The sequence below is a fragment of the Anarhichas minor genome, unplaced genomic scaffold (assembly GCF_050575085.1).
Source record: "Anarhichas minor isolate MPS153535 unplaced genomic scaffold, ASM5057508v1 ptg000066l, whole genome shotgun sequence".
NCBI lineage: Eukaryota > Metazoa > Chordata > Actinopteri > Perciformes > Anarhichadidae > Anarhichas > Anarhichas minor.
In genome coordinates, this window is record NW_027466512.1 from 127501 (window position 1) to 153121 (window position 25621).

Consider the following 25621-nt stretch of genomic DNA (forward strand, 5'->3'; position numbering starts at 1 on the left):
AGTTTTGGGTTAAACCCACGACATCAAAGCACACTGTTTCCTGTTTCTAAACTTCAAAATAAAAGGTGCTGACTGACCACGTTGACTCCACCGGACCGGTCTCTGGAGCACATGGACGACTGAGAGGCCATCCCCACCGTGGTGCCATCAAACGAGCCGCCCCTGAGAAACACAAAGTCAAGGCCCGTCACATACCCGGACCGGATCAGAACCAGAAGCTTTTATTTTGTTAACCTACATGACGAGCTGGGCGTTGTCATGGCGGAGGCGTGGCAGCAGCTCTCTGGTCCTCCAGTCCAGGAAGTGGTTGAGGGTGTCGGTGGGACTCTTCTCCACCAGGATCTTGTCTCGGTCGCTCCAGATCTCCAGACCGGTCAGCGCCACGCGGACGTTCAGAGGACGGTAGAACTGGAGAGTAAAAACAAACACGACTCGAGTTCTTCTTCTTCTTCTGCACATTTAACAAAGACGGCTTCACGGTGATGGTCAGCAGTCACGGCTCTCACCCAGTCCACCTGATTGGCCACGTCCAACATGCGGTAGATGATCGTCTTATTGTTCTTCTGGTAGTTCAGAAACTGGGAAAACACAGAAATTAACTTCATTATTGTATCATTTATAGTTTTATTACATCACTTTTTATTTAGATCCTGTTCTGAGGCTCAACATCAACCAGATAACATCAATCTGCTTTCAATCAGGTTATTAATGAGGAGTCTAGTAGTCTAGGGTCAGGGTTGGTTTGGATTGTTTGAGGGTTGTGTGTGAAGGTAAAATCACTGCTTTTGTCAATGGAGTCTGGTGATGATGTAGAAAAACGTATTTTAAACTCCGACAAGAATCTATATCAGTTTAAGTGAACGCTATATTTAGAATATTTTCACCTCTTTATCTCGCTGTCAGACTTTCTGACGAGGAACTGAAGTCGCTCTCTTTAAAGCCACAAGACAAAAGCAGTGATGTTACCTGCTGGTTATGCCTGATTCTACTCCTGTGATTCTACTCCTGTGATTCTACTCCTGTGATTCTACTGATTTGGACCTGCGGTTTCCAAATCCTTATATACTATATATATCTATATATATATATATATGTATATATATATATATATATATAATATATATCTATATATATATATATATATATATATATATATGTATATATATATATATATATATAATATATATCTATATATATATATATATATATATATATATATATACTGTATATATATATATAATATCAGCGTCGGAAATACACGAGGGCAAAGGGCAAAACTGCCCCTAAGAAATATAATGTTGCCCCTGATATCACGAGGAGAGGGTCAAAAAATGCCCCCATAATTTCCTCTAATAATAATGATAATTTAATGAACTTGTCAAAAGCATCGTAGCCTATATGACCCGGTCCAGTTGCCATAGAATGGTTTTGATTTTCGCCTTGACTGATGTTGCGTGTGCGTGAAGAACCGAACGTTCTAAACAAATAAATAAATGGAGCGCTTCTTCATCAGACCTGTGACTGCGTCAACTCAGCAGACACTCACATGTTAGTGCTCCTATATGCTGACATTCACGGTAAACTCATTCAAACGGCACAGATCGGGAGCGAGCGAAGGACTTTGAAAGTTAGCGGAAAGATTAACGTGAGACAACATCCGGTTTCTTCAGACGAACATCCGGTTTTCAGAATAAGATGCCAACAAAGTATACATATTGCATAATGGAAATTAGATTAAATGAATTATATTCACATCAAGTATAAAACATGCTACCTGCATCTCGTGAGTTAAAGGGAAAATACACCTAAATTGTGCGTAAAGTGTCTTTATTCTTTGATTTGAGGGTTGCTGGAAATGAATAATACCTGACTGACAGTCAATTAAGATATTTTACTAAACAACTCTGAACTGAATTTGTACCTTCAAATGGCACATTTAAAAAAAATTTAAGGTGCTATAAAAATGTTTTTTCTCAAAAATTCCACACAATGACTGATGTATATGTAATCGTTGACTTAATAATTGTTAATAGTTGTTTAAAAAATGTAATAACAATAAATAACCACAAAGAAATAAGAATAAAATTGAATGTGATTGTCTGATTTATGTTTTCTGTTTGTTTTTGAATCTTTGAATCTGTAGACTACTGCCTAATAGTCTTATTATTGCCATTTGATGACAATTGCTCATATATTGTAAGCCTAAATAAGTATATTTATTGTTTTGAACAAAGGTTAAATGTTATTTCACAAGTTTCAAAAAGTGCCCCCATTTTTTTTTAAATGCCCCTGGATTTCAGTCAGTGGGGGCAACAATTGCCCCCTAAAAAATATGTAAATTTCCTACCCTGTATAATATATATATATATATATATATATATATATATATATATATATATATATATATATATATATATATATATATATATATAATATCAGCTCTTTATTACAGATAAACACTGACCTCCTGGTGATCGACCACCAGCACCAGCTCGATGTATTTGGTCTCAGACAGGATGTCTCTCCTCCTCTGCACACAGAACAAAATACATATAAAATACCTCATTCAGATACTGCTGATACTACCCAGAGTACGACTCACAGTACTACTCAGAGTACTAACAATGACACCACTATCCAAAAACTGATCCAGAATCTAAAAGTGAGGTTTTAAAGTGTAATCTTTGACTTCAGCTCCCTGCAGAGTTTGGAGCTCTGTGATTGGACGTTTTAATCATCACTGTAGAACAGACAAACAGAGAGACAGGTGTAGAGACAAACAGAGAGACAGGTATGAAGACAGACAGACAGACAGGTGTAGAGACAGACAGACAGGTATGAAGACAGACCGGTTCGTGGTCTGTCTCACCCGGTGTGTGTGTGTGGAGCTGTGGAGCGGAGACACAGCGGCTTGTGAGACTCCACAACCTCCGGCACCGTGGCCCTCCAGAGGGCTGGTGGAGAACAGCAGGTGAACTCCTCCTCCTCCTCCTCCTCCTCCTCCTCCTCCTCCTCCTCCTCCTCCTCCTCCTCCTCCTCCTCCTCCTCCTCCTCCTCCTCCGCTCCCTCCACTCCCGTCTCCCCCCTCCTCCCCCCCCCTCCCCTGCTGGTGGGGGTGCAGGTCCTCCTGAGGCTGCAGCTCAAAGCTCAGCGTGGAGTTGAAGGCGATGAGGCCGCTGCAGGAGGAAACACAGGAAGGGTCAGTTATCATGAGCATCGAACAGCTGACGTCTTCTGATGACGTCAGCAGACAGGAAGTGACGTCAGGAGACAGGAAGTGACGAACATGAAGCGTAAAGAGTGATTACACTAATCCTAACAGGTGGCGGAAAGTAAATTTGTACTTTTACTCCTTTTACTGTACTGTCTGTGTACTTGTACTTTACTTGAATATTTGTATCTGATGCCACATCAGTAATAATGTAAACACATAATTTAGAATCTTCATCATGGTAATGCTTCACTAATACTATTAATACTGTTAATATCTTATTAATAATGTTAATATCTAATTAATAATGTTAATATAATAGTAATAATGTTAATGTTAACGTTAAAGGCATCATGTTAACAGTATTAATAATATGAATGTTTTAATAGTAAGTTGAATATTGTTATTAATGATAACACTGTTAATGTGTAAGTCATTATGTTAATGTTGAGCGGATGAGTAAATGATAACTAGTGTGTTTTATTCTTTAGTGATGATTCAAAGACTTATGTGAGAATATTATTAATTTATCTTTTGATAAAGAGAAACATTTGCTTCATATTGTGATAATAAAGCTTTTATAAAGTTTGTTCTCAATAACCAGATTAAGCTAAAGTTCCTAATCCTCCGTGTGTTGATCTGGTTCACAGAGGTCTCTGTGTAGTCCACAGAACTGGACCAGGTCCTCTTCACGTGAGCCTGTACACACTGATCCTCCTGAGGCTGTGAGCCGCTAGAGGTGAGAGGTCACAGCTGATCCGGGTCGGTTTAACCCGCAGAGGAACGCCGACGTCGTCACGTTTAATTCTGCTGAGTGCAGCAGAGAAACACAAAGACCTGGACCTCAGGAGATCTGGACTCTGTACAAACCGGATCGGAGGTTCTTTAGGTTTTAAGAGATTTTCTTTCTCTAAATGTGTTTTCTCTGAATAAAGCCGGTCGTGATGTAACCTGCTGCTTGTGTTACGCTCTGTGCTCAGATGAGGACACACGTTTGTTTGTCCAGTAGACAAAGGTGTGTAGTGTTTGTGTATTTCTCAGGTAAACAACTTAACGATACGTTTCTGTAATTAACTCACTATCGGAGGAAACATGGCGACGACAACTTATGAAAGACTGTTTATAGAGGGTCAGGAGAAAACTGCACTTCAGCATGCTACTATCATTCTGTTATCTTATTGCTGCTTTTGTGTTGAGATTCATTTGTTTAATGAAATAATCTTATTATAAATAATGTCCTTTATTTCATGGTCTGGGTCAATACTGGATTCTGATTGGCTGCAGGGTGTCCATTAATTCCTGGTGTTTGTTACTGACTTTGAATCTTGCTAGCATAACATTAGCTTTATGTGAGCATAACGTTAGCTTTATGTGAGCATAACGTTAGCTTTATGTGAGCATGATGTTAGCTTTATGTGAGCATGTTAGCTTTATGTGAGCATAACGTTATCTTTATGTGAGCATAACATTAGCTTTATGTGAGCATGTTAGCTTTATGTGAGCATTATGTTAGCTTTATGTGAGCATAACATTAGCTTTATGTGAGCATAATGTTAGCTTTATGTGAGCATAACATTAGCTTTATGTGAGCATAACATTAGCTTTATGTGAGCATTATGTTAGCTTTATGTGAGCATAACATTAGCTTTATGTTAGTATAACTTTAGCTTTATGTGAACATAATGTTAGCATAACATTAGCTTTATGTGAGCATAACGTTAGCTTTATGTGAGCATAATGTTAGCTTTATGTGAGCATAATGTTAGCTTTATGTGAGTATAATGTTAGCTTTATGTGAGCATAACATTAGCTTTATGTGGGCATAATGTTAGCATTCTGTTAGCTTTCAGTTAGCATAACATTAGCTTTCTGTTAGCTTTATGTGAGCATAATGTTAGCTTTATGTGAGGATAACATTAGCTTTATGTGAGCATAACATTAGCTTTATGTGAGCATAACGTTAGCTTTATGTGAGCATAACGTTAGCTTTATGTGAGCATAACGTTAGCTTTATGTGAGCATAACGTTAGCTTTATGTGAGCATAACGTTAGCTTTATGTGAGCATGTTAGCTTTATGTGAGCATAACGTTAGCTTTATGTGAGCATTATGTTAGCTTTATGTGAGCATAACATTAGCTTTATGTGAGCATAATGTTAGCTTTATGTGAGCATAACATTAGCTTTATGTGAGCATTATGTTAGCTTTATGTGAGCATAACATTAGCTTTATGTGAGCATAATGTTAGCTTTATGTGAGCATAACATTAGCTTTATGTGAGCATAACATTAGCTTTATGTGAGCATTATGTTAGCTTTATGTGAGCATAACATTAGCTTTATGTTAGTATAACTTTAGCTTTATGTGAACATAATGTTAGCTTTCAGTTAGCATAACATTAGCTTTATGTGAGCATAACGTTAGCTTTATGTGAGCATAATGTTAGCTTTATGTGAGCATAATGTTAGCTTTATGTGAGCATAATGTTAGCTTTATGTGAGTATAATGTTATCTTTATGTGAGCATAACATTAGCTTTATGTTAGTATAACTTTAGCTTTATGTGAACATAATGTTAGCTTTCAGTTAGCATAACATTAGCTTTATGTGAGCATAACGTTAGCTTTATGTGAGCATAATGTTAGCTTTATGTGAGTATAATATTAGCTTTATGTGAGTATAATATTAGCTTTATGTGAGTATAATGTTAGCTTTATGTGAGCATAACATTAGCTTTATGTGGGCATAATGTTAGCATTCTGTTAGCTTTCAGTTAGCATAACATTAGCTTTCAGTTAGTATAATGTTAGACAGTAGTCCAGAGCAGGTGCTCAGAGACACTCTGGACTGAGGGTATTAGTACTAAGTGTGTCTATTAGTACTAGGTGTGTCTATTAGTACTAGGTGTGTCTATTAGTACTAGGTGTGTCTATTAGTACTAGGTGTGTCTATTAGTACTAGGTGTGTCTATTAGTACTAGGTGTGTCTATTAGTACTAGGTGTGTCTATTAGTACTAGGTGTGTCTATTAGTACTAGGTGTGTCTATTAGTAGTAGGTGTGTGTATTAGTACTAGGTGTGTGTATTAGTACTAGGTGTGGAGACTCACCGGAGTCCGGAGCAGGTGCTCAGAGCCACTCTGGATTGAGGGTATCCTCTGACGTTGCCGTGATAATAACAGTGAGTCTGCACACAAACACACAAACACCTGTCACACAAACACCTGTCACAGCTGGAAAACATAACAGAAGACGGTCTCTCTGGCGGTGCGTTCACTGACTCACCACAGGGTCGGCCCTCATAGACACTCCAGTGCCGTTGGGCAGGTAGTAGAAGACGTTGGGCGGTTTGGGCAGCAGGTCACTGAGGAGACACACACACATCTGTAACTCTCTTATGCTCGTGTTGTGTTTAAGGTCACCCTGTAAATCAGAGACTCACTGGTTCTTCTCCAGGTCCAGCAGGAAGAGACGTCCTCCCACCTCCAGTCCACACTGTAGCCGGTCAGGGTGTCCGTCCTGGAGAGACAGACAGGAAGAAGAACGTCTCATTATTTACTGAGACTATCGTGGTGTTCACACAGAAACTGTAAAGGAACAAAAGCACAACCTTCTGATCCATAATCTAGTTAACTTTCATGTGTAAGTGTTCATTTTAAAGTTAATTTGATGTGTGTGCAGCCGTTTTTCATTTGATCACTTCCTTTTCTAGTGCTTTAGGATGGGGGCGGGGCTAAGTACATCAGTTATCCAATCAGTGACCTTTCCTGCCTGTTAATGGAGAGCTGCTCTTTGAGGAGGAGAGACTTCCTGTCCAACGCTTTCTCCTCTCAGCTCGACAGGAAGTCAAGGTGTGTGTGTGTGTGTGTGTGAGTGTGTGAGAGTGTGTATGAGTGAGAGAGTGTGTGTGTGTGTGTGTGTGTGAGTGTGTGAGAGTGTGTATGAGTGAGAGAGTGTGTGTGAGTGTGTGAGTGAGAGTGAGAGTGTGTGTGAGAGTGTGTGTGAGTGAGAGTGAGTGTGTGAGTGTGTGAGTGAGAGTGTGTGTGAGAGTGTGTGTGAGTGAGAGTGTGTGTGAGAGTGTGTGTGAGTGAGTGTGTGTGAGTGTGTGTGAGTGAGAGTGTGTGTGAGTGAGTGAGTGCGTGTGTGTGAGTGTGTGAGAGTGTGTGTGTGTGTGTGTGTGTAAAAGCATGTTTTCTTTCAACAATGGCCAAAAATAAACCGTTTATTGAAGCCAGAAGCTGTAAAAACTATCATTATTGTCGGCTTTTCATCTTTCAGACGGTCCGTGAACACATCATTTCACACACACATTTTATTCTTCATGTTGTCATAATAAATGTCTCCTATAATAAAGAGTTCACTTTAACCAGATTGTGTAAAAACATTAGTGTGAAACTATGAAGTCATGATTGATTCATCATAAATAAACGAACAAGCTTCCCATTCACAGAGTAGATCAGCTGATTAATTAACATTAATTAATTTAATTAATCTCTTTAATGAGCTCTATGAGGCTGCTGTTTAGTTTAAGAACAAAGTGAGAGATTCTGAGATTTATAGATATTTAACTGTGTTTATCTCCTTTTATTTTATTGATATTTAATATAATGTAAATATATAAATGAGTCTAAAGACTAATAGAACCAGTTGACCTGATGTTTAATAGATTCCTTTGAAATGAGCAGAATTCCTCTCTGAGGCGTGTTTGTTTTCTCCACCCTCTGAACTCTGTCGGGTGGAGTCATGATGTCATAATCAGTCCAGCTGGGTCTGACAGGAAACTGAAGCTGTGAGACGAACACACACACACACACACACACACACAGTCTCTCTCTCTCTGTGTCTGTCTGTATAGTGAGGTCATGTCTCTCTCCAGATGATGTCAGAGCTGCTGACCAAAACAGAGGAAAAAAAGAGGAGGAGGATCATCATACAATTCTAGAAGAAGTGGACGTAGTCGTCGTGATGTTTTCAAGCCTCTAGTTCGGCGTTTTGTCCGTCGCCATCTTGTTTTTTTTGCAACCAGTGAACAGGAAGTGACCATATCTGGACTGAGGAGGAGTGACGTAGAGACGCCATATACGTCTCTGGTAGAGACCTGTCAATCACCGTGTAGCCCCGCCCTAAAGCATCCCCTGCTTTATGGTCTGTGTGACTCTAAATGGACCATAATGTACTAAATGAACATCATGCTGTATTGAAGAAGACTTGAAACTAGAGATTGAGACCATAAACTCATGTTTACAATGTTTACTGAGGTAATAAATCAAGACACACACACACACACACACACACACACACACACACACACACACACACACACACACACACACACACACACACACACACACACACACACACACACACACACACACACACACACACACACACACACACACACACACTTCTCGTTTCCTCCCAGCCGGGTGGAGTCAGGGTGGGGGGGGTTTCTACAGGAAATGATCTCAGAGCTTCTGTCAGCTGCACAGGAAGTGTCCGTCCTCTAACCCCCCCCAGAGTTCCTGCAGGAAGGTCCTGGTGAAAAGTGTCCACGCTCCAACCTACTTCCTCTCAGTTATTACAGAGAGACGTTGTGTTCATGAAGGACAACATAAAGACTTCACTTCCTGTTCCTCCCCCAGATCCACAGTCTGTTCCTCATTTACTCAGAACGTTAAAACATGTTCCTGACGTTCTCCGTACCGGACACTCTTCATTACAAGAGACCACTGGTCAAAAGACCAGTAAAAGACCAGTTATAAACCAGTACAACACCAGTATAACACCAGTTATAACACCAGTATAACACCAGTAATAAACTAGTATAACACCAGTACAACACCGGTACAACACCGGTACAACACCAGTACAACACCAGTACAACACCAGTACAACACCAGTACAACACCAGTAAAACACCAGTAAAACACCAGTAATAAACCAGTAATAAACCAGTATAACACCAGTAATAAACCAGTACAACACCAGTACAACACCGGTATAACACCGGTATAACAACAGTAATAATCCAGTGTAACACCAGTTATAACACCAGTAATGAAGCAGTATAACACCAGTACAACACCGGTATAACAACAGTAATAAACCAGTACAACACCAGTAATAACACCAGTATAACACCAGTAATAAAGCAGTATAACACCAGTTATAACACCAGTATAACACCAGTAATAAACCAGTACAACGCCGGTACAACACCGGTACAACACCGGTATAACAACAGTAATAAACCAGTATAACACCAGTTATAACACCAGTATAACACCAGTAATGAAGCAGTATAACACCGGTTATAAACCAGTATAACACCAGTAATGAACCAGTATAACACCAGTAAAAACACATGAGAAATACCAGTACTAAAAGTACACAACCAGTTAGTAAACCAGTAAACCTCCACTTTGATGACATCACCAGTGTGATGACATCACCACTGGTCTGAAGGCCTGACTTCTGACCTCTCGGGTGTCTGACCTGCAGAGCTTCGGTGAGGCTCCTCCTCTTTCCATCCACCAGGACGAAGGGACGCGTTCTCTCCAGTAGGGGACGCAGTCTGTCCACACCTGAGGACACACAGACAGACAGGTAGACTAGTAGACTGGGTAGACTAGTAGACGAGGTAGACTGGGTAGACTTTAAAAACGTTTCCTTCAGATTTAACAAAACAAACATTAAAAATATAAATATTAAGATTGTTTGTTTATGTTCAACTGTAACTTTACTTTGTAAATACTGAAAATGTTGAATACATGTAATCAATATTTGTAAGTATTTTCCTTCTCCAGAGTGAATCGATCAATCACAACGATCAAGTTTTGGTTTGGAGACAAACAGAAAATAAATAAATAGTTTTGTAAGTAAACTAATGACGTCGGTCAGTTAACAGTAGCACGTTTACGTTAATGTTACCTGCGGTCAGTCTGTTGGTACCGTCCGTCGGTCCATCCTGCGGTGCGTTCAAGGACCGGGCGGCAGTGAACGCACCACCGCTGAGCAGCAGCAGCAACACAGCAACTCCATTCATCCTCTCTGCGTCACCGGCAACCGGCAACAGGTTGCTGCTATTTGAAATGTGTGTGTGTGTGAGTGCGTGTGTGTGTGTAGGTGTGTGTGTGTGTGAGAGTGTGTGTGTGTGAGTGTGTGTGCGTGTATGTGTGTGCGTGTAGGTGTGTGTGAGTGAGAGTGTGTGTGCGTGTGTGTGTGTGTGTGACCCCGTCCGGTTACCTCACCGTCTCGAGATAAACTCCACGGTGCTTTTTTTTTCCGGTAACATCCACAGAAACCAGCGTGTTCAGACTACCGGACCACCCGCGGGAAAGAAAAGTGCCCGTTAATGTAACGTAAACAGTTAGAAACCCCGGGACCGATATCTGCGCAGCTCCGGTAAAAAAAAAACAGTTTCTGGACCCCAAAAAACTCCCGTTAACACCGGGAGGAAGTGAGCCGGTTAACGGCTCGGTTTATCCGTCCTGAGAGGCTTGAAAGATACTAATTACCGGAGGACGGCGGGGCGCCTGTGTTTATAACCGGGAGCTCAAGGATACGTCATCTGGTGACGTCAAGCTAACCCGAGTTAGCGAGAGACAGACCGGAAGTACTGACAATCAGTCTACAAAATAAAAGCTGGAGAAGTGTGAGGGTCTCTGTGAACCACATTAAATTAATATTTAACTACATTTGACTAATTAATTCCAAGATAATTCTAAAGATTTCGTGACTTACTTATTTTCTATTATAATTCAAATAATTAAACAAGAACTTTCAACTAAAACTACCTCAATTGAGTCTTTTTTTAAGGTAAATCAAATATGAATAAACAAATAATGCTAAATAAAACTTTTATTATTAAATTATTATTTACATTCCCAAAAAATTATCAACCACAAATGAACACTTTTAACTGTCACACTCCAAGTGACAATCAGACTTTAAAAGTAACTTTATTATTTAAAATATGAAAACATTTATTTGGTCTTTTCACAAGTCAAGATAATTTTATTTATTCAGCCCAAAATTAACAAAACTTCAAATCTGCTTTAAAAAGGCCTTTACAATCCAAACAGCAAACCCTCGGTCTTCAATAATAACCGGTAATAAGTCAAATAAAACCCCTAATTAGTGGGTCTTTAATGTCATTTCATATCTAGATATTGATATAATATATATATATATAATATATACATATATATGTAATTTATATACATATATATCAGAGGTTTGATGTGAGTATTTCTTCCATATGTGTCTGCAGACTGCAGGTGTTGAGGTCCATTAGCAGATGTGATGAAGTATTTGTACTTGTATTTGTTGTACTGTGTGTTGTACTGAGTGATGTCATCAAGGGTTGAGAGACCCTCGATGACATCACTCACTGATCCAGAATCAGATTACAAATGTGAATGAAGCGAACTGCTGAACAAAGCTGCTGAGGATCAGCTGGTTACATAATGTGATCATGTGACACACACACACACACACACACACACACACAAACACATACACACACAAACACACACACACACAAACACACACATAAACATACACGTACACACACAAACATACACGTACACACACACATACAAACACACACACACACACACATACTCTTGGATTGAATCTTCTATCTGTGGGGTTTTTATTTTGAAAGGGTGGGACTGGGTGGGTGAGAGAGGAGACAGAATCATAATGTTTGACACACAAACTCAGAGGTTATTAAATGACAGAGTTCATCACAAACATTCCAGTTGGAGTTCACTCTCTGGAGCTTTTATTTTGAAATGGGGGGGTTCTCTAAATATATCAAAAACTGAAAGTCTATCTATGATAGAGAGAGAGAGAGAGAGAGAGAGAGAGAGAGAGAAAGAAAGAGAGAGCCTGTGTGCGTGTGTAACTGGTTGCCATGGTGAGGACGCACCTGGTGTTAGAGGCAGACTGATTAAGAAACATTACAGTAAACAGTGATTTTGAACAAAACCCCTAACTCCTTTTAACAAATTAGCAGGAGTCTGAGTGCCAACATATGGATACCGTGAGAAAGATAAGACTCTGGCAAACGCGGAGATGTGTTTTTTATGTTTGTGGTCTTAAAAATGTGAGCTCGAGCGCAATATGCAAAACTGGTACCATCTGCTTTCTTTGAGAAATGAGTGGTGAGATTTAACATGGAGTCTAATGGAGCAGTTGGTTGGAGTTCATGTCGCTCTGCGGTTCTTTGAGCCAAATGTGTAAGTCCGTTGGATTCCACAGACACTTTACTGCGACCAGCACAACATTTCCAAGCTTTTGGGCCAAGATGGTGTATAAAGAGTAAACATTGTGGGAGCTGGAGCAATTTGTTTGGAAAAATCACAGAATATTTTCCTGCTCTGCTCCACTCTGACAGTTATTCTCTCACTCTAGCTCTTAACGAGCCGTGCAATACACACTCATTATAAAATCTGAAACAGACACAACATTTTCCTGAAACTGAATCTGTGACTTCATGAAAACTGTGCTCGCTATCAAAATGTCCCTTTGGCTCAATAAAGTGCAGCGTTTTGTCTACGTTTTAAACTTTGAATCATGTTTCTACGTTAATGTATGGCTCGTCAATATGGGCCCAAAGTGAAGTGTTTTTTTAGCTCTCTTCACGCCGCAACCCCATTCAAGTGAATGGAGAAATTTTGCACCGTTTTTTGGGATTTTCGGGAAAACCGCTGGGCGAATCTCTCCGAAAAATAGATAGCACACTATTCCCGATCAGGCCGCACGTTTTGATGTATTTTTCACGCCGCTGTTGGCAACGCTGTGTGAGGAGAAGCGCGCCAAACTTTTTGGATAATAATCATTAGTATGATTAAGCCCGATGTATTATATTCAGTGTGCTTTGTAGCACAAAGGCAGTTTTACTGCCTTTGTGCTACAAAGCACACTGAACTAAAAGGTAATCTTCAGTGAAGCTTCATTGTGTGACCTTTGTTACGTAACTGAAGTCGTAGATTGAACCCGGACAGGAACAGCCGTCTGCTGGTGAAAGTCCTGTGTTTGTGTGACGTATTGCTGGACCCGCTGGAGGGAAGGGAGGCACGGGAGAACCAGAACCAGGACTGAGAGGGGCAGACTGTCAGACCTGCTGCAGTAGAATGAGAGGTTTTCTAAAGAGTTTGGTGCTCAGAGACACTACCACTTTAGTCCACAGGGGGCGACACAATCAACACTACATGAACGTTCCTTTACAGGTAAAGTACCGGTAACTTTAAAGGTTTATTTGAATGCCTTCTTCTTCTTCTCCTTCTTTAAAGTCTGCCGGCTGCAGAAGGAACTTCCTGTCCCGGTCTAAGCGGGGTCGTAGTATGTCTCTGAGTCGGACACTTCCTGTTGGCGGTGAAGACACCGAGACACCTGCAGGAGAAGATTCAACACAGTTAGAAGAACAGAACACGGATCTGGTCCAGGATCTGTTCTTCTTCACTCACCGCTCTGCTCTTCCGGCTGCTGATGATGCGTTTCCTGTCTGAGGAGGAAACACGTCTCTGGATCTGCAGGTTGTAGAGAAACAAGACACGCCTCTTCTCCCTCTGACAGAGAGAGAGAGATAGAGAGACAGAGACAGACAGAGAGAGAGAGAGAGAGAGAGAGAGAGAGACAGAGGGAGAGAGACAGATAGAGAGAGAGAGACAGAGAAATCAACACGAAATCAAATTCCTCATAGTAACTTTAAATGGTTTAATTGTTTTTAATTTTGTTCTTTTATTGTCGTTCTTTCTGTTATATTTCATCTTGTTTGTTTTTGTGGTTATTAATTGTTAAACTTCACCTGTTCAATCTGAGCTAATGATTCAATCTTTTAACGTAAAGTATTTAGTGCTTCAGCTTTAAAAGTGCTGTAAATAAACTGAACTAAGTGTCGGGGCCTCACCGTGTGCTCTGAACTAAGACTTGGGCCTGTTGGTTCTGCAGAGCAGTCTAAAGCCTGATTGAGTGTAAATCACACAAAGCTCCAGGAGACGCTGAGTCGACCCTCAGTGGGACGTTTCATCCAAACTCAACACTGAGATCTCATTGGACGAGAGACACCTGCGCTCCCCAAGAACTGTGAGACTCTGCGTCTCCTCCAGCTCTCTGTCGTTCCACGCCATTCGATTTGCATGCAAGGAGGCACAACAAAGACTTTTCTCTTGAAGGAACCTGAGGTCATGGTCTTAACTTCTCTGTTTTTGGATCCTGGAGAAGAGAACGGAGAACTTCTACGCCCCGTTCTCTCCCCGTTCGCGTCGACATTCTGCCGCTCATAAGGAAGAAGAATTCCCGTAATGTCTGAGGAGAAAACTCTCTCAGACAGTTTATCACCGTGAAGCTTGAAGCTCCGCAACCGAGTTTAACCGAGAACCTCTGAAGAACCACATCGACCTGAGAAGTCCTCTCACAGTAAGAGGCTTCTCTTAGTGTCTGGGCAGTCAGGTCATAGTGTGTTTACGACCTTGTTGGTGTTGTTCTAAGTTTACTGTATCGTTATAACGTGTCGTTGTGTTTGTTTACCGACCGCTGACTTCTGTCAGTGCTGTGAAGAAACTACTCTTGTGTTCCATACTGCTGCAATAGTGTGAGATCACCACCGTGATTTTATCATTTCAAAGATCAGAACCGAGTTCACCAGTCGGGTTTCTGTGACAGAGAAACAGTTCCTGTTTTTATATTTGCTGATAACTCAAACACGCTCCTGATAGATCCCAAGATAATAATTATTATTATTATTATTACTAATAGCTGTTAATGTGTGGTTATTAATCTCTCTCTCTCTCTCTCTCAATGTCTCTCGGCCACATTCAGCTGCTATAATCCTTTTACATTAATCTGCTCTCAGATCAGATTTACTGCAGCTCACAAGGTTTAAACACAGAGAGAGAGTGTGTGCGTGTGTGTACGTGTGTGTGTGCGTGTGTGTACCTGTGTGTGCGTGTGAGTACCTGTGTGTGTGTACCTGTGTGTGCGTGTGAGTACCTGTGTGTGTGTACCTGTGTGTGTGTGTGCACCTGTGTGTGCGTGTGGTGTACCTGTGTGTGTGTACCTGTGTGTGTGTGTGCGTGTGTGTACCTGTGTGTGTGTGCGCCTGTGTGAGTGTGTGTACCTGTGTGAGTGTGTGTACTTGTGTGTACCTGTGTGTGTGTGAGTGTGTACCTGTGTACCTGTGTGTGTGTGAGTGTGTACCTGTGTGTGTGTGTGCGTACCTGTGTGTGTGTGTGTGTGTGCGTGTGAGTGTGCACCTGTGTGTGTGTGTGTGTGTGTGTACCTGTGTGTGTGTGCGTGTGAGTGTGTGTGTGTACCGGTGTGTGTGTGCACCTGTGTGTGTGTGTGCGTGTGAGTGTGTGTACCTGTGTGTGTGTGTGTACCTGTGTGTGTGTGCGTGTGAGTGTGTGTACCTGTGTGTGTGTGTGTACCTGTGTGTGTGTGCGTGTGAGTGTGTGTGTGTACCTGTGTGTGTGTGTGTGTGTGTACCTGTGTGTGTGCGTGTGAGTGTACCTGTGTGTGTGTGTGTGCGCATGTGAGTGTGTGTACCTGTGTGTGTGTGTGTGTGTACCTGTGTGTGTGTGTGTGTGCGTGCATGTGTGTGTACCTGTGTGTGTGTGCACCTGTGTGTGTGTGTGCGTGTGTGTACCTGTGTGTGTGTGTGTGCGTGTGAGTGTGTACCTGTGTGTGTGCGTGTGAGTGTGTGTGTACCTGTGTGTGTGTGCGTGTGAGTGTGTGTGTGTGTACCTGTGTGTGTGCGTGTGTGAGTGTGTGTGTACCTGTGTGTGTGTGTGTGTGTGCGTGTGAGTGTGTGTGTGTGTGTGTGTACCTGTGTGTGTGCGTGTGTGAGTGTGTGTGTACCTGTGTGTGTGTGTGTGTGCGTGTGAGTGTGTGTGTGTGTACCTGTGTGTGTGCGTGTGTGAGTGTGTGTGTACCTGTGTGTGTGTGTGTGTGTGCGTGTGAGTGTGTGTGTGTGTGTGTGTACCTGTGGGTGGTAGAAGGCAGCGATCACTCTGCGTAGTCTGTTGGTGTAAACCTGACAGCAGGTGAGCAGCGCCACCAACAGGACACAACACACACAGCTGATGTACACACCTGAGGGGAGGGGGGAGGGGGGGGACACACACACTGGAGGGGGGAGGGGGGTTACAGAGGAGGAAGTACTCAGATACTTCACTGCAGTAAAAGTACTAACACCACAGAGTAAAATACTTTGTTACAAGTAAAAGAGCTGCATTCAAAAAGTAAAAATATTCACGATGCAAAATAATAATTATATTATAGTTTTATAATTATTGAAGCATTAATGTGTTCATCACTTTAAAGGTGGAGCTCATTTCAATAACTTTATAAAATATATAATATTACATCATCATTTATTAGATGATTAGTAATCTGGAGTCACTGAAGCTGTCAGATAAATGTAGAGTAAAAGTAGCTAACATATAAATACTCCAGTAAAGTACAAGTACCTTGTAATTGTACTTAAGTACAGTAGTTGAGTAAATGTACTTTGGTCCAGTGGTTATTGTGATGTAGTTGTGTGTATATGTGTGTCGCCCTCTGCTGGTTCAGTCTGATATCAACATGAACATTAAATATGAATCTGATCCTGAAGGTTTCTGTTCTAATCATTATAATCATTATAATCATTATTGTAAGAATAATACATACAATACAAATAATTATAATTATAATAAGAAAATAACAAAAATAATCTTAATTAAAATTAAAATGAATAAAGATAAAGATAAAAACAAAAAGACAGTATTTCCCCTCCAGTGAACTCTCGACCAATCAGAGTCTCTGAGGCTCTAAATCTGTAATCCAATCACTGACGTCTAAATTTAACTTATTACATCAACGTATGACATCATGACATCAGACTACTGTGACGTTCGCTGCGTGGCCTCAGAGTTACCCCGGTTGTCCGTCTGGATGCTGAAGCTGGACGAGCTGTTGAAGACCGACACCGTCTTCCTCAGGAGGCGGGCCATCATGGAGGCCCCGCCCACTCTGATGTCCACCTGGTGACTGCCTGTAGAGAGGACTCCATTACCCAGAAGCCCTCTGACTTTACATTCACACTGACCTAGAACGTGGAGACTACGTGTGTGTGTGTGTGTGTGTGTGTGTGTGTGTTTACTGGTCAGGTTGAACTGGGTGAAGGTGTGTCTGCTGACGATGTCCAGAACGTGGAACAGAGAGAAGTCCACAGTCAGCAGGAGGACAGACAGCAGAGAGACAGACAGCACCTGGAACACACCTGGGATCTGTGGTCGCTCGCACGCGCGCGCGCGCGCGCACACACACACACACACACACACACACACACACACACACACACACACACACACACACACACACACACACACACACACGTCTGTTTTTATATCTTTATAGCACTTTGTAACCTTTGTTAGGAAAATCATTATAAATAAAGTTCATTATTATTGATTAAATGTCTTTATTATAATATCATTAATAATAAAGTTAATGATATTCATATTAACATTAACATTATTAATATGAATGTGATGAACGTCAGCGATGGACCCACCACTTGGTTGAGCTCTTCATGGTGGATCCTCAGACTCCAGGGGTCCATGAACTTCTTCTTCTCTGACTGTTTCAGAGGCAGCAGGCAGCGCCGACCCTGAACGCACCACAAGACAAGTCTAACAGAAATATGAAGAAGATGATGAAGATGATGAAGATGATGAAGATGTTACCGCTCTCCTCCTGCGGGCATCAATCTGCCTGAAGTAGGTGGAGATGTAGACGTTGTCGAATCGAACATCTCTCTTGTACTGAAGGAGGTAACCGAACCCCCTGAGGAGGAGGAGGAGGAGGAGGAGGAGGAGGAGGAGGAGGAAGAACAGGAGGAGGTCATGTTGGTCTGTGACTCCCCAGTATAAAAAGAGGAAGAGGAGGTCACAGGTCTTACTGGGTGAAGATGGTGATGAAGGTGAAGGAGAGCAGCAGCTGCAGGACCTTCATCACCTCCTCCATGGTGGTCTTCAGCCTCATGAAGGATCCTCTGACGGCCTCAGTGAAGTCCTGGTCCAGCAGAGCTCCGTCCAGCACCTCCTGCTGCTGATGCTCCTGCAGGAGGTGAGAGGTCTCAGAGGTTACAGAGGCTCACTCACCTGGTGGAGTTAGTTCAGTGTTAGAGGAGAAGATGGAGACCTGCAGGACCAGCCTGGTGCTGAACTCTCTGGACAGAAGATCCACTGAATCATTGACACGGTCAAACAGCTGGCCGAAGTTCCCCTCCACAGGGATCTGCTCTCTGCACCACGGAGTCATCACTGAAGGAGGAGAAGAGGAGGAGATCAAGATAAGATAAAGAGGTTTTTATTGTCATTGCAGTGATATAACGAAATACCGTTTGGTAGCCTTCAGCCAGCAGCAGCACGAACAACGACGATAACAAACAATATACAAGATGAAAATACACAAAAGTAATAAAAACGTTACTAAAGTAATAATAAAATAAAGTTTGTGTGGATTAGAAGAAGAAGAACACACTTTATCTTCAGTATCAAGGCCGTGACACAACATCAAACAACAAGCACCAACAGATGCTGACTCATCAAAATCAAAGCTGTTATGCTGCGTTCACACCAAATTCGCGTATTCGCGTCATTCGCGCCGCCGGTCAAAACACCGGGAACCATTTGTGTTCATGTGTGAATCGGGGGCGTGGCTTATCGCCCTGAAACCCGTTCAACTGTCCGCCATTAACCATGAAAAGAATAACCTAGTTCTGCTTAGTACGTGTTGTGGAAGTCACAGATATCCCGGGAAACTAAACGCCGTCATGTCTGGTTCATAACATTGTCCAGAGGAGCTCTGTGGATTTTATCGAGCTGTATTCACTGTGTCTAGTGAGCCACAGGTCGCTGTTTACTACAGCTGTGTGAACACAACATAAACTGATCTGGCTGTGATTTAACGGCAATAAACCGACAAAAAGAGACTCCGAAATAACGACGTAATGATGCCGATTTGATCGTAGAGCTCTGGGTGAACACAGACGGCTACAGTATTTATTTCCTGATTCAACAACGGCAGGACGTCAGTGATGATCACGAACCCTCCGCACCTCTCAGGTGGTCTGGATCAGGACTGGTTCAGGACTGGTTTCTGTCCCCAGAGTCAAAATCTTTTGCATCATTTGCAACATTGTCCATCAACTCTGACTGATGTTTGAGCACCAAGCATCATTGATGTAAACACAGAGTCCTCCTCCTCTGGTCCACCAGAGTCCTGATCGCTGTCCTGTGGTCCCTCAAGTCCAGCTTTGATCTGGGTCGCCACGATGGATCCAGGTCTCTGTAAAGATGTGGTCTCACAGTCACCGACCTCTGGATGCTGGGTTCTCCTGAAGTCTTATTGCATCCATCCATCCATCCTCCTCCTCCTCTTATCCGGGGTCGGGTCGCGGTGGCAGCAGGCCCAGCAGGCTGACCCAGACCTCCCTCTCACCGGCAACATTTTCAGCTCATTCTGGGGGATCCCGAGGCGTTCCCAGGCCAGCTGGGAGATGTTCTGGGTCTTCCCCGGGGTCTCTTCCCAGTTGGACGTGCCTGGAAAACCTCCAGTGGGAGGCGTCCAGGAGGCATCCTAATTAGATGCCCGAACCACCTCAGCTGACTCCTTTCGACGCGAAGGAGTAGCGGCTCGACTCCAAGCTCCCTCCTGATGACCGAGCTCCTTACCCTATCTCTAAGGCTGAGCCCGGCCACCCTACGGAGGAAGCTCATTTCGGCCGCTTGTAGCCGCGACCTTGTCCTTTCGGTAACGACGCAGAGTTCGTGACCATAGGTGAGGGTAGGAACGTAGACCGAGTGGTAGATTGAGAGCTTTGCCTTCCGGCTCAGCTCCCTCTTCACCAAGACGGTCCGGTGCAGCGCCTGCTTTACTGCTGCAGCCGCACCGATCCGCCTGTCTTATTGCAGCCATCGTATTTAAAACAAGACCTCAGACAGCCAGGAGCATGCTGGGTAGTGTAGTAGCCTCGGGTTCTAGCTGGGTTAGCTTAGCTTCCATCTTGCCTCTCTGTTCTGTGGGCGTTGGTTGTCTGAAGGTCCGCTGTACTTGATCCCTCACGCTTCCCTTTTTTTCAATGTTATTAAAAGTATTCTGTCAAACTTCACGAGTGCTCCAGAAATAAACACGAAGAAACTAAAAATGAAGACAAAAAATGTATCAAAATGTAATGTGAGCTACCGACCGATCCCTGATATAACGGACCGCTATCGCAGCATTTACGCTAACCTTTTAAGGAGCCGCCATTGTTGTTTTGCACAAACAGTCACCACTCGTCGTCGAGTCAAACACACCTAAGCCCCGCCCCTAACTAGCCGTAGGTCCTCGCAGGACGCTGATTGGTGGAGACGGACTATACTTTCGACCACCGCGACCCGGGATGGATGGTTTAACGGAGACCACCTAGGACTTCACCTCTCATGATGTCACACAGGAAGTGGAACTTCATGGAGACGCAGAGGATGTGGTTGATGACTGGGATGGGGATCGCCTCCATACACTCCGCCCACTTGCGGCCGAACCAATCGGCACATCGCTGCACGCCCTCATCCACCAAACCTGGATAACACACACACAGCATGTAACGTCCTCATGAAATGTGTCCCCGTGTCTAACAACCTCTAATCTTGACTCACTGTCGCACTGCATCATGGTCTTGTAGTTGAACTGGTCCTGCGTGCTGTTGCCGGCGGCGTTGTGTTTTGCGTTGAAGCGGTCGTATCCGTACTGAAGGACGACTTCGTCTCTGATATTCTGGAAGTTGCTGCCGACGCTCTGAGCCTCCGACTGAAACTCTGCTTCATCGTCCTGAAGAAGGAACGAGGAGACGGATCTGTGACTACGTTTACGGGAACATTAATATTCCTGTAATATCCAGAATGTGATGTTTTCATGTAAACACATATTGTGAATGACTTCTTCATATGAATGGATCATGTGCAGAGTAAAACATAATAAGTCATCCCTTCAGCTCTCTGTGGCAAAGTGAATAAACTGCAAAACAGGAAGTGGTAAAAGTATATAAGTAATGAAAATACATATAAACATGTGTATACAGACATAAACAGATATTAAAACAATAAGTAAAAAGTGAAACATTGTCCAACACGTTGTGACCAAACACCTGCTGAAATAATTGTCTTCGGATAATTAGCCACTGTTAGCATGCTAACACGCTAAGCTAAGACGGCAAACATTACACCTGCTGAACATCAGCACGTTAGCGTTTAGCTGAAGGAGCAGCTAAGCGCTAACGAGTCCAGGCTCGTGGAGCAGCTAGCTTAGCGTGGCGGTTAGCGTAGCGGTTAGCGCTCACCATCAGTTCCTGTGTGATGAGGATGAACGGCTTGATGGCGTCTCTCCACAACAACTTGCTGTGATGAACCTGAAGATCCAGATTACAGCTCAGAGTCAGAGCGGCTTTCTCCACGTTACGCTGGACGTTAGAGACGGGACCTGAGACACCACGGAGAGACAGACGGGCTCGTTAGGACCTAGGACCTTAGACACCACGGAGAGACAGACGGGCTCGTTAGGACCTAGGACCTTAGACACCACGGAGAGACAGACGGGCTCGTTAGGACCTAGGACCTTAGACACCACGGAGAGACAGACGGGCTCGTTAGAACCTAGGACCTGAGACACCACGGAGAGACAGACGGGCTCATTAGAACCTAGGACCTGAGACACCACGGAGAGACAGACGGGCTCGTTAGAACCTAGGACCTGAGACACCGTGGAGAGACAGACGGGCTCGTTAGGACCTAGGACCTGAGACACCACGGAGAGACAGACGGGCTCGTTAGAACCTAGGACCTGAGACACCGAGGAGAGACAGACGGGCTCGTTAGGACCTAGGACCTGAGACACCACGGAGAGACAGACGGGCTCGTTAGGACCTAGGACCTTAGACACCACGGAGAGACAGACGGGCTCGTTAGAACCTAGGACCTGAGACACCATGGAGAGACAGACGGGCTCATTAGAACCTAGGACCTGAGACACCACGGAGAGACAGACGGGCTCGTTAGAACCTAGGACCTGAGACACCGTGGAGAGACAGACGGGCTCGTTAGGACCTAGGACCTGAGACACCACGGAGAGACAGACGGGCTCGTTAGAACCTAGGACCTGAGACACCGAGGAGAGACAGACGGGCTCGTTAGGACCTAGGACCTGAGACACCACGGAGAGACAGACGGGCTCGTTAGAACCTAGGACCTGAGACACCACGGAGAGACAGACGGGCTCGTTAGAACCTAGGACCTGAGATACCACGGAGAGACAGACGGGCTCGTTAGGACCTAGGACCTGAGACACCATGGAGAGACAGACGGGCTCGTTAGAACCTAGGACCTGAGACACCATGGAGAGACAGACGGGCTCGTTAGAACCTAGGACCTGAGACACCATGGAGAGACAGATGGGCTCGTTAGAACCTAGTCCCGCAGACACCATGGAGAGACAGACGGGCTCGTTAGAACCTAGGACCTGAGACACCATGGAGAGACAGACGGGCTCGTTAGGACCTTAGACACCATGGAGAGACAGACGGGCTCGTTAGGACCTTGGACCTGAGACACCATGGAGAGACAGACGGGCTCGTTAGAACCTAGGACCTGAGACACCATGGAGAGACAGACGGGCTCGTTAGAACCTAGTCCCGCAGACACCATGGAGAGACAGACGGGCTCGTTAGAACCTAGGACCTGAGACACCATGGAGAGACAGACGGGCTCGTTAGGACCTAGGACCTTAGACACCATGGAGAGACAGACGGGCTCGTTAGGACCTTGGACCTGAGACACCATGGAGAGACAGACGGGCTCGTTAGAACCTAGGACCTGAGACACCATGGAGAGACAGACGGGCTCGTTAGAACCTAGTCCCGAAGACACCATGGAGAGACAGACGGGCTCGTTAGAACCTAGGACCTGAGACACCATGGAGAGACAGACGGGCTCGTTAGGACCTAGGACCTTAGACACCATGGAGAGACAGACGGGCTCGTTAGGACCTTGGACCTGAGACACCATGGAGAGACAGACGGGCTCGTTAGAACCTAGGACCTGAGACACCATGGAGAGACAGACGGGCTCGTTAGGACCTAGGACCTGAGACACCATGGAGAGACAGACGGGCTCGTTAGAACCTAGTCCCTAAGACACCAAGGAGAGACAGACGGGCTCGTTAGGACCTAGGACCTGAGACACCGTGGAGAGACAGACGGGCTCGTTAGGACCTAGGACCTGAGACACCACGGAGAGACAGACGGGCTCGTTAGAACCTAGGACCTGAGACACCATGGAGAGACAGACAGGCTCGTTAGGACCTAGGACCTGAGACACCATGGAGAGACAGACGGGCTCATTAGAACCTAGGACCTGAGACACCGAGGAGAGACAGACGGGCTCGTTAGAACCTAGGACCTGAGACACCATGGAGAGACAGACGGGCTCGTTAGGACCTAGGACCTTAGACACCATGGAGAGACAGACGGGCTCGTTAGGACCTAGGACCTGAGACACCATGGAGAGACAGACGGGCTCGTTAGGACCTAGGACCTGAGACACCATGGAGAGACAGACGGGCTCGTTAGAACCTAGGACCTGAGTCACCATGGAGAGACAGACGGGCTCGTTAGAACCTAGTCCCTAAGACACCAAGGAGAGACAGACGGCTCGTTAGGACCTAGGACCTGAGACACCACGGAGAGACAGACGGGCTCGTTAGGACCTAGGACCTGAGACACCACGGAGAGACAGACGGGCTCGTTAGAACCTAGGACCTGAGACACCATGGAGAGACAGACGGGCTCGTTAGGACCTAGGACCTTAGACACCATGGAGAGACAGACGGGCTCGTTAGGACCTTGGACCTGAGACACCATGGAGAGACAGACGGGCTCGTTAGAACCTAGGACCTGAGACACCATGGAGAGACAGACGGGCTCGTTAGGACCTAGGACCTGAGACACCATGGAGAGACAGACGGGCTCGTTAGAACCTAGGACCTGAGACACCGTGGAGAGACAGACAGGCTCGTTAGAACCTAGGACCTGAGACACCATGGAGAGACAGACAGGCTCGTTAGGACCTAGGACCTGAGACACCGTGGAGAGACAGACGGGCTCGTTAGAACCTGAGACACCAAATTTAAATTTTAACAACTTTGTTGTTGTTATTTAGGTTAGGTGTGTGTGTGCGTGCGCGCGCGTACATGCGTGTGTGTGTGTGTGTGTGCGTCCGTGTGTGTGTGTGTGTGTTCACCTCTGTACAGCACCGACAGGATGATCAGCATCAGGTACGCTCGGCCGCGGGAGCCGAGCATGCTGGGAAACATCAGGAGGACCGAACACCTGCAGGAGGAGGACAAAGCTCCGCCCACCGCACAAACAGCTGGAACAGATGTGAGCCAACAGGTTTGATTCATCCAGATGTTTAGCTCTGATTTAAAGTACAGACAGGAGTTTTTTTTTGTTCGGTCTCCTCACCGATGAAGACGGCTGCTGCTAACAGCTTCAGGTGGAAGGTGAGCGGGAGGCTGTGAGAGACTCCCAGGAACAGGACTGACAGGCAGGAAGCACACGAAGGGTTAATGCATCAGCTGTCACTCACCACTACTCAAACTGATATGATCCATCAGCAGGAAGATCCACACAGTAGATATAGATATAATAGTTGCTGTCATAATAAACTAATACAAGTAAACATTTAACAATAATAACAACATAATAACAATAACAAAATAATTAAAATCAACAATAAAATAAATACTTTAAAAATATATACATAAAACCTCAGCGTTACATATTTCAGTATGATTAAAAATAGAATAAAATATTTGACTATCACAAAAACGTGTTTTGAAAAAAATATATTTAAAAATAAAATCAATAAATGTTTATAAAGCAATTGTAGAATAACAAAAAGCCAAAATGAATAAAAGACAAATGGAGAATGCCGAACACTAAGAAGACACTACAGCATTAAGTTCGACCAAGTCTTCCAGATAGCGATCACTTCCTCTCATTGATGTATCCACCTGCACCGCTCACTGCTCCAAACAGCGCCCTGAACACCAGGTGAGCCGCCTGAAACCCTTCCGGTCGGCTGAAGACGAACCGATGGACGGCAGCAGGCAGCACGGTCAAACTGATCCTCTCCAGAGCTGGAGGACGGACACAAAGACAAACAAGCAACGAAGCGGCTAGCGTTAGCTACAAGTTAGCTCTCCCAAAAATAACGAGTCCAAGAAAACAAATTTAACTCACTGCTGTGAGGAGCCATCATCCACCCAACGTCTGCTTTCAACCAACTGACCAACAAACAAACCACTCTGCTGTTGTTGTGGT

General features: G+C 44.2%; 2 protein-coding genes across 2 annotated transcripts in view; both read right to left on the bottom strand.

The window, feature by feature from the left end:
• The window catches only part of adam15 (ADAM metallopeptidase domain 15), a 30821-nt gene extending 20054 nt beyond the window's left edge, over nt 1–10767 (bottom strand). The window contains exons 1-10 of the mRNA XM_076078378.1: nt 10138–10767; nt 9703–9791; nt 6650–6726; nt 6493–6571; nt 6318–6394; nt 2870–3176; nt 2465–2530; nt 507–578; nt 239–408; nt 78–162 (exon numbers count right to left, since the gene is read on the bottom strand). Coding sequence (XP_075934493.1) covers nt 78–162; nt 239–408; nt 507–578; nt 2465–2530; nt 2870–3176; nt 6318–6394; nt 6493–6571; nt 6650–6726; nt 9703–9791; nt 10138–10252 — 1137 coding nt within the window. The 5' untranslated portion in view covers nt 10253–10767. The remainder of the gene's footprint in view (nt 1–77; nt 163–238; nt 409–506; nt 579–2464; nt 2531–2869; nt 3177–6317; nt 6395–6492; nt 6572–6649; nt 6727–9702; nt 9792–10137) is intronic.
• Nucleotides 10768–13542: 2775 nt separating this feature from the next.
• On the bottom strand, nt 13543–25556 carry dcst1 (DC-STAMP domain containing 1). The gene is made up of 16 exons (XM_076078392.1): nt 25541–25556; nt 25312–25437; nt 24761–24835; nt 24537–24665; nt 21584–21723; nt 20904–21075; nt 20683–20826; nt 18403–18524; nt 18161–18318; nt 17946–18045; nt 17774–17869; nt 17360–17486; nt 17135–17251; nt 16199–16308; nt 13683–13784; nt 13543–13608 (listed from the first exon to the last, which is right to left on the bottom strand). Exons 1-16 carry the CDS (start codon nt 25554–25556, stop codon nt 13543–13545), a joined length of 1800 nt encoding a protein of 599 aa, XP_075934507.1.
• Nucleotides 25557–25621: the final 65 nt, after the last annotated feature.

What these genes read in the sequence shown, in the direction of transcription:
- dcst1 (XM_076078392.1), bottom strand. An exon ending in ATGCCCGCAGGAGGAGAGCG is followed by an intron (nt 17,870 to 17,945) that starts GTAACATCTTCA and finishes TGGTGCGTTCAG; the next exon opens with GGTCGGCGCTGCCTGCTGCC. An exon ending in ATGAAGAGCTCAACCAAGTG is followed by an intron (nt 17,487 to 17,773) that starts GTGGGTCCATCG and finishes GAGCGACCACAG; the next exon opens with ATCCCAGGTGTGTTCCAGGT.